This window comes from Primulina eburnea, chromosome 1 (assembly GCF_022965805.1).
Source record: "Primulina eburnea isolate SZY01 chromosome 1, ASM2296580v1, whole genome shotgun sequence".
NCBI classification, from domain to species: Eukaryota; Viridiplantae; Streptophyta; class Magnoliopsida; order Lamiales; family Gesneriaceae; genus Primulina; species Primulina eburnea.
In genome coordinates this window covers 14,757,623-14,767,101 of record NC_133101.1, presented here as the reverse complement: position 1 = coordinate 14,767,101, position 9,479 = coordinate 14,757,623, and the positions used below count along the sequence as shown (strand labels likewise).

The following is a 9,479-nucleotide window of genomic DNA, read 5'->3' as shown; positions in this document are numbered from 1 at the left end:
CCTAACTTCTTCTAAATTCCTAGACTTGTATTCTATAAATAGGCATAACTTTTCTTCAAGATATAATTTTCGTCTATAAATAGTGACAGAATTTAATTGTTTGTTTACGTAGAAAATTCAAATTTTTAATTTTATACGAAATTTTGTGAAGGATTTCTTAAAATCTCCGATACTTAATGACGGATTTAGTAAAAAAATATTTTAGCATTAAATATAGATTAATTATTTTAAAATATTTTATAAAAAAATAATTAATTTAGAAAAAATTTATTAATAACGACAATTTAGTTATTAAAAAAAGCACAAAATTAGCTGACGGTTTATTAAATTTCATCTCTAATCTTGCGATGGTTTTTAATTAAAAGTCGATAAATAACGATGATTTTAATTCAAACGGTCATTAAACCTTTCACAATAGTTTAATATAAGCCGGTTTTATTTTCATAATAGTGTCGCTAATTGCGACGGTTCTTACCATGAACATCGTCGTTAGATTAACGACGATTTTTTGTATATTATCGTGAATTTGACGATTTTTTTGGTAATATCGTCGCAATAAATCAATGACGGTGGATCAATAGATTTAATGATGGAATATAAAATCATCGCTAAACCCAATGTTTTTTATGGTAAAGGATGGATCATTAATTTAATCGATATGCCATGACAAGGAAGGAACTCTTAAAGTAGCTAGCTAGCTATATAGCGACGGTTTTAAATAAAACCGTCGCTAAAATAACGACGGTTTTTCATAAACTGTCGCTAATATTGCGACTTTGATAAACCCGTCGTTATTTTGTGCGACAGGTTTTTTACCCGTCGCATTATGCGACGGTCTTGTATTCTACCCGTCGTTATTTTGTAGCGCCAGTTTTAGGAAACCGTCTCTTAATTTGACAAGCGACATTTTTAATAAAAAGTTCAAACCCTCGCTATAATAGCGACGGTTTTGAAAAACCGTCGCCATAATAGCGACGGTTATGCAACGGCGACAGTTTTTCAAAACCGTCGCTATTATGGCGACAGTTTTGCAAAAACTGTCGCCGTTCTAGATCGGCGACGGTTTTTATCAAAACTGTCGCTATTATAGCGACGGTTTTGGTTGAACCGTGGCTATATAGCGACGGTTTTATTAAAAACCGTCGCTATAATTCTATATATTCCGAGGTTCGCAGACATTTTCTCTTAAACGATTTTTCGTCTATCTCTAGTAGTAGTTAAACTCTATCAATGTTTCGAAGTTTCGATTTTTTAATTTTGTACTAACATTTTTTCGTATTTATTTCGTAGATTTGCTCGTCGGTACGATCTTCCAGCGTGACGTGGAACTGCATATCTTCGTGCAAATCAGGTTTTAATTTTTTTTTCCCCGAAAATTTACTACATAATTTTAATTTTTGCGTAGTAGTTTTTTTATGCATTTTATGGTTACAAACCGTCGCTTCTTAAATGGCGGTTTTTTAAAAACATCACCGTTTAATATAGCGACGGCTTTTTCAATACCGTCGCGAACCTTTGGATGTTCAATTTTAAATTTTAATTTTGTTTAAATAAAATATTTTGACTTTTTATAATCATAATTTAAAATTTCAAAACTAGCTATTATAAATAGATAAATATAAGTTTTCAATAGTTCAACTTTTAGAAATAGCTTCAATGTCATCCATTATCACACTTTAAAGAAAGAAAGACATTTATCTTTTATGTTTATCCAACTTGGGTATTTGGTAAGAGTAAATTCACTCGCATCCAAGATTTCTTGCTCGAGGTTTTTAACCTTTTCCAAAAACATCATGAAGATCAATAAATACTTTTGAAGATCGAACGAGATAATGGTCAAATTTTTTTTAGCTTTATAAAATGTGCCACCAATACCAATCATCAAACTTTCATAATATCAATTATATGACATAAAATAAAATAATATGTCTATAATTAAAAATATTATATATTTATAAAATAGGTTCGGTTAGGATTATTCACCAAAACTTTGAACAAAACCAATTTTTTCGATATGATTAATTTTAAAACCAATCTAAATCGATCGACTAAAAACCGAACCAACTATTTGATTTGGCTTTGGTTTCTATTCACCCCTAAATTGGGTAATGCATGTGATTGACTAATGTTTCAACTTCATTTCTTCATTGCTTGTTGCTTCCTCAATATCCATTGTTTTTGCCCTCGAAGCGAGAAATCCCTAAATCCACATAAAAATAAATATTTTTATTTTTTTAATAATATAAAATAGAAGATTTTTTTTAGTCTTCTAGTCTAGTCTAGGAAATACAAATATATGTAGGTTATATGGTGTAATTCGATTTGAACTATTCGAGCTGTTTCACAAATTAGGTCGAAGCATCGAATCCGCTTCACTCCAAAATAATCAAACGTCGCTCTGCTTTCTGTTTCAATTCTCTTCAACAATGTCTTCCCGCTTCCAAGAAGCGGTGCTCGTATCAGCGCCTTGTTATCCGAACGCTGTTGCTTGGTCCGAAGAGAATCTGGTGGCGGTCGCTTCTGGTAGCCTCGTTACGATCCTGGTAATTGTTAACTTTTCAAAGTTTGCTGATTTTAGTATTGAATTGCTTTGATGCAATTTTACTGATACGATGTATAGCATTTGAGTCTCAACATTGAAATTGCTCAAGTTCAGAAGTATCCTGGCATTCAATCTGTTCTAGCTGAGTTTTTAGTTGATCAAGAATTTTGGGCTGTCAAGTGATTCTGTTAGTGTGAGGATTATGCAGATGACATTATTAACCATGCACTGACATGAACAAGAATCAATAACCACTGATTCTGAGTCCAGTATTCTGTGATCCACCTGATGGGATCTGATCCCATGACTTAGGAAAGACAACTACTAAATCAATTGATTGCATATAATGTAATAATATTTCTGAATAGCATGCTTATTTTTTAGCCGAAGATTTTTTCATTGCTATTGAATTTTAAACGCCAAATTTATGCTTACATTTTAATCTACCTGATCTTCATAACTGGTCTGGAAGCTGTTTTATGTCAGAGTTCAATACAGGGTCTGATTTGAATTTGATAGAGAATCTTATAGTAGTTGGTCTATATAATTCATATTACCTTACTTTTTATTTGTTTTTTCAAATTAGGATTTAATTTTATACTGTTTGATTTAGCCTTCGAATCACTGGTATATGCTTGTTGTTCACTTGGTTAGAATCCTGCTAAACCTTCTGGAGCTGGATGTCGAGGTGTAATTTCTGTTCTCCCAAGCAAGCCTTTTTCCATTGGTGTCATAAATGCTGGAGGTACGTAGAATCATATTAAAAAATGAATTTCATAGTTTTGAATGAGCTCATTGTATGTATGTATGTACACAATTTGGATTCCATTTGGATTTCTGGGTTTGTGGTTTTACAGTGCAAATGAAAATTAATTTTGAGTTGAGGTTTCAAGTACTTTTTAATTTCTCAGGTCACTGCATTTGATTTTGTTTTCATTTTGTCACAGGGATAGATTTTCTCTCTAGGTGCTTGTTGCCGATGCATGTGTCGCGAGATACACGGCCATGTGTTAGGTCAATTTCCTGGTCTCCTGCAGGTCTTGCTAGCAATGCTGGGTACTGATACCATTACCCCTGATCGAAGTTTTTGTTTGAGTATGCAATGCAAGTTGCCTCCCTGAATTAATTCTACATTTTGCTATGAATCGTGCAGTTGTTTGCTTGCTGTTTGCACCACTGGGGGACGCGTCAAACTTTACCGCTTTCCCTTCTGTGATTTTTCGGCTGAATGGATTGAGGTATTAAGTATTTTATAAATGAAGCTTTCAGGAAGTAGTGGTGGCAGGACCAGAATTATGGTTCGAGCTTGCTGTCTCTTCACTTTAATAATCTTCCTGAACTAAAAAAAATGGTGAAAATTTTAGCAATGGAATTGTTTCAATTCTTGTGTCTATAGATGCTCTTAATTATGTTCTTACTGTTGGTTCTGTGTTGGCTATGAGCCCATGAGTAGATTCATATTTGTGCTAATGTGTAAATTTGTTGTGTTAGTACTGGAGGCTTTGTTTATGTTTGGAGAGGCAATACCTAATCAACATTTCTTTCAAAAAGAATTTCATAGCCCTTCAAGTTTGTTGTATTTACGGTTTTGTTGCTTATGCATAATAAATGTCATGAATTTGGAATCTAGTATGTTATCTGTGATTCCTAAATTTAATGTTTGTTTTTCATACATTTGCTAAAGTTATAATCTGAAATTTTCTAGGTTATGGACATATCAGAGATGATGTATAATTATCTTTCCAAGATCAATTTCAGAGAGTCTCAAATTATATCTTCAGAAAGTTTAGATGTGAGTTGGTTCTATCTTTCAACTTTTTGCTGATTACCGTTTCTTGCATATCCCCATATACTTTTCTAGATGAAATATTCTTGATGACATAACAATTAATGCTATGAATTTCAACTATTCTTGGGGTTTTTTCTTTATACAGGTGATAGGGAGTCGAGATAATGCAGAATCTGAATGCCCTAATGAGCCACCTGTATCTAGTTTAAGAAAGGAATGAAAACGAAGGAGACAGAATGAAACTAATGTACTGCACACTACATTCACTATCTGATTTAGTTTTATCATTTTATTCCATGACATGAACCTCCATACTTACTAAATCAGCTTCAATGCAGCTACATGATCTGCTTTCAATTTGAAAATTTGTGCATTTGATATATGCCATTACATTGAATGTGTTGCTATTTTTATTAGGTTGCTGCAAAAAAACTTGACAATGTAAAAGAAAACAATACATGGGAAATTATTCCCATATCTGTTTCTGAAGGGACACACCTCTGAAGATCAAAGAATGCAATGTTCAACTAATAACGGCACAACAATATGCTTCTCGCAATGCAATGCTGACACCCCTTATTGTGGCTTGGTCGCCGATTCTGAGGACATCTGAAGATTGGGTTTCTATTCCTCATAATTCCTCGGGCTGCTGCTCTATTCTTGCTACTGGATTGAAATGTGGTCTAATTTCATTCTGGAGAATTGATGCACCAGAGAGTTATTCCATTATTACTCCTGAACTCCCATGTAAAGCATCAAATGGTGGCTTTCTCAAGGCACATGATACATGCATCACATCTATTTGCTGGGCTTTATATGGCTCTGAAATTTCAAAACCTCAACTTCTTTTAGCGACGGGAAGTTCTAATGGGAGGTGAGTAACTAATTAACCTTTTTCTGTTTTCGAAGCCAAAAGTCTAGCACATTTGCTTGACATGGGTTAGAACTACTGAATTATACACACACATACATATAAGGTTTACCTTTTATTTGATTATAACATTTAATTTTGTGACTTCCTCTTCTTTTTGTTTATAGAGTGAAGATTTGGCAGATGAATATTAAGGAACTGCTGAAGTCATCTGAAACTGTTCATGCTTCATTTTCTTTGCTGAGGGAGGGTCAGCATATCCTGCTAAAAGTCTGCTACTTATCCTTTCAAAATTAAGACCAGCTACTTTGATTATATCTTATTTTGGAACTTGTGATTGCTCGTGTAATTAGGTTATTACTGTTGATTCAGCACCTGTCTCCATACTTTCATTTACTGCCCCCCTGCAAACACCACTAAATTGTTCCTGGCTATTGGTAAGGATCTGGATCATTTGAAGTGTGGACCATGAATATGACCAGCCATGAATTTGAAATAATTGGCTGTTATAGTGCGCATGACCACATTGTAAGTTCTCAACACCTTTTTTGGCATATGGAATGACATATGATTTATCTTGTAAAATAACAATCAGGTCACTGGTTTAGCTTGGGCTTTTGATGGACTCTGCTTGTACAGCTGCAGCCAGGTAATAAATATTGAAGGAAGTGTTTTATTGATATAAATATGAATTTTAGTATTAAGGGAGTGTTAGTTCAACATATATTAAAAATTAAAAAATCCATGTTAATTGCTTTTGTTATCAAGTAATGCCTCAAGCAAGCTTGAGGTTGAAAAGCTTGGTAGCCCTCCAGATTATTTGATCAGTTCATGTATTACAGGACAACTCTATGAAAGCGTGGAATTTAGTTGGGAAAGCACTAAGGGAAATACACATTCCTTCAAATACTCCTGGTTTGAATAGCTCCCCGGATGTATGCATTAATTTTTCATGTTTACTTCTGTTTTAAATTTGCATATTTGTTTCCAATAGACTCTAGATTTTCTCTGCAGGTTCCATATGTATATGATTCTTGCTTTGGTCTGGCAGTATCTCATGGGAGCTTGGCAATTGCTGTGGTATCATATTCCATCCGTCCATTCTCTTATAGTTGGAATGTCCATGAACTTATCCTGAATATTGTACTAGTTTTTCTCTCTTATCAAATTTTAAGTCAAAATAATAAACTCACTCGATGTAGCGATTCAAGATTTGAAGAAAAAAGTGAATTTTATTCATAGCATTTTGAGAAAACTCTTAGATAACATACCATCAAAAAATTGATTTTTTACTTCTCTCATATTATGTTTCAGATGAGATTGGTCAATATCTTGCTTCTTGCCCTTTACAAAAATAAGAAAATTTACTGAAAATAAAAATAAAGAGGAAAATAGAAAGATCGAAATTTCATCTCTCCGGAACAATAGTCATATAATAATACCTAGGAAAAGGAGTTAGTTTACCGAAATGACTCTAAGCAATGGAATCTCTTGATCCTTTTCTTCCACTTGGTCACCTTTTACCTTATGCTGAGTAGATGTCATTGATACCCCTGTACTTAAATCTAGTTCTAAGAAGTTTGGTGTCTGTTATTTGCAGGCTCGAAGATTTGATTCTGATTTATTAAATCCCATGTACCAGGAAAGGTGAACTTTTAAAATTATATTTTCTGGTAACAAATTATGAAATAGCAACTGCCATGTGGATAGATGCTTGCAACAAACAAGCACCCACATTTCTTTAAAGAAAATTTTGATGATTTAGTCAAAAGCTGAATGGAAGCAATAAGAACTAACCGTTCAAACAGTTACCTATGTTTGATTGACCAATAAATGTTATTGTAATTTTACAGAACTCAGAAAGCTGCTATCGAGTTCCTTTGGATTGGAGGGCAGCAATTGGACACTTCCTCCAATATATGTTTTGATATTGATTTCGGATCATTTCCTGGTTTCCCTGAGGTAGAATTAATTTGGTGGGAAAAAAACATATTATGGTCTCTGAGTCTGTGTGGGAGTTTCAGTGGGCTTCTGAACATTTGGGATATTGTGGCAGCCCTCGTGTCTTTCAAACAGTCGATACCAAACTATGTAGAGCATATTCTGCAGAAATGGTTGACATCTTATTTTGGATCCAATTTTGGCATTTGTACTACGTTCTTGTCTACGGCATTTAAAATTTTGCCCACTCTTTCAACCCGTAAGTTGCACCTCATCAATGTAATCATCAGGCATGTTGTGCTTAAAAATGATGAGGTGAGCGAGAGTAGAAAACACCAAGACTTGGAAAGATTCAGTAGTGCCATAGAGGAACGGACAAATGTATGGAAGGAGTTGCAGTTGTGCTGTGAAAATGAACTACGGAGAAGACTTGTTGGTTTATATTTTTCTGCCATTTTAGATCTTCTGTCAGATGTGCCAACAAATTTTTGCGATGTTGGCTGTTGGCGTCCTGATGAATGGCCACAACTGGAGCACTATATCTCACTTCATGAGAAAATTGTCGAGGATGATTTAAAATTTCTTGCTGCCAAAGTTGGTAAAATTAAGAAGAGGTATGTTCTTATCTTTGTTGAACTTCTTTTGGTTCATTCATGTACACATACATAGAATAGCATCTTAAGATACTGTATCAATCTATTAGCTGAAGGCTGGTTCCATTCTTGCTTTATTAACAGGAGAGAGAGTTTTGAATATGAAGAACATTGCAGTTTTTGTTCAGCAATTGTGCCATTTGAATCAATAGAATACGCCATTTGTTCGGGAGTGAAGAATGTCAATGGAGTTGATCAAACCCATAAGCTACACCGGTGTTCTGTATCTATGCAACTTTGCCCTGCTAAATATTCCTGGTTTTGCATCTGTTGTCAAAGACGAGCTTCAAAGTTGGCACCTCTAATTTTTTTCACGATGCCTTTATACCCTTCTAATTTTAAATCTTTTTTCGAATCTTCAGCCTTCAAGAAATCTTTCTCACCATGTTGTCCCTTATGTGGGATACTTCTACAAAGATTACAGCCTGAATATTTACTCTCCCCATCTCCAGTATAACGAAATTCCTCTTTAAAAATTGTCAATGAAAAGTCCGCCCTCTCGACTGAAATCCTCAGTCAGCAGCCCCTTACAATCTATGATTTATGACAGGCCTCTATCTCCGTCAGCAGGTCTGTGTTTCCAGTTTTTCCTCCTGTGGTGCTTCTGTGAAAATCCACTTATATGTCCTATACATAATAACTACCATGGAAGGATGTTTATTCTATTAATTGGTAGGAAAAGTATGGTTGGATATTTGAATTTCCTAGTATTTTGTATTTGTTAGAGTAGGTGTCCAGCGAGCCAACTTGTGGCTTGGGTTTTTATTGGCTCTAATGTAAAACGATCTTTATTTTAATAATATTTTACGGTTTTGTACAATTATGACATTTACTTTATCTGTTTACCCATGTAAGCTGCATAGATAAAGTCCTTTGGTGCTTGTGTGCAAGTGACTTAAGTAAAAATGCTTCTAGAAAACTTTGAAAGAAAATGCTATATTGCTTGAAAACTTGGTAGTTTACAATAAGAGCTTCACCCTATTTATATTAATCCTATTTATACTAGTAGCTTTCTACAATGAAAGCGATACATATCAACTCTCTAGGAGGTTCTAAGATCTACACTATTCTAGTTAATTCCATTCTATACTATTCTAAATGATTATTCTATGCACAAAAGATTTAACAGAAAACTCTTAATTGATGAAATATGGAGAATGTTTTAGAAGTGCTTGAACCTCTACAGAGCACCTATTTAGAAGTTTTTGGAATGCACAAGAAGGTTCTGGTTCGTGATATTCCGCAACATCAATGAGTTCTAATAAAATCTATTTATGCAATATTGGTTGATCACTTTGCAAATAAAAATGCTAAAAAATCAATTTTTTATAGCTAATTGTAATAGAATGTCATTATTGTAAAGCTTAGTTTATGTGTTTAGTTAAGAAAATTATCTTTATAGTATTGATTTTATATTGAAAATTGTGACATTGAAACAAAAAATATTGATCTTACATTGAAAATTGTTAAGTTGAACCAAAAATTTACTAACATTAAAAAGAATGCTGCTATGATGTCGAAAAAGTTAATATATTCAGCGTCGCATTAGCAATTTAACCAAAATAACCGAACATTGATAGTTAGTGTACAATGATCAAAATTTAACCTGTTAATAAACTAAAATTCAAAATAAACAATATTGGCTGATTAAAAAAGTTATTTTCCATAAATTTAAACACCAAC

At 33.7% G+C, this 9,479-nt stretch overlaps 1 protein-coding gene across 1 annotated transcript; it reads left to right on the top strand.

Moving 5' to 3' along the window:
- The first annotated feature begins 5,670 nt into the window (after positions 1–5,670).
- Positions 5,671–8,225, top strand: LOC140804764 (uncharacterized). The gene is made up of 8 exons (XM_073160890.1): positions 5,671–5,730; positions 5,798–5,851; positions 6,045–6,137; positions 6,217–6,282; positions 6,803–6,849; positions 7,056–7,757; positions 7,881–8,054; positions 8,159–8,225. Exons 1-8 carry the CDS (start codon positions 5,671–5,673, stop codon positions 8,223–8,225), a joined length of 1,263 nt encoding a protein of 420 aa, XP_073016991.1.
- The last annotated feature ends 1,254 nt before the right edge of the window (positions 8,226–9,479 follow it).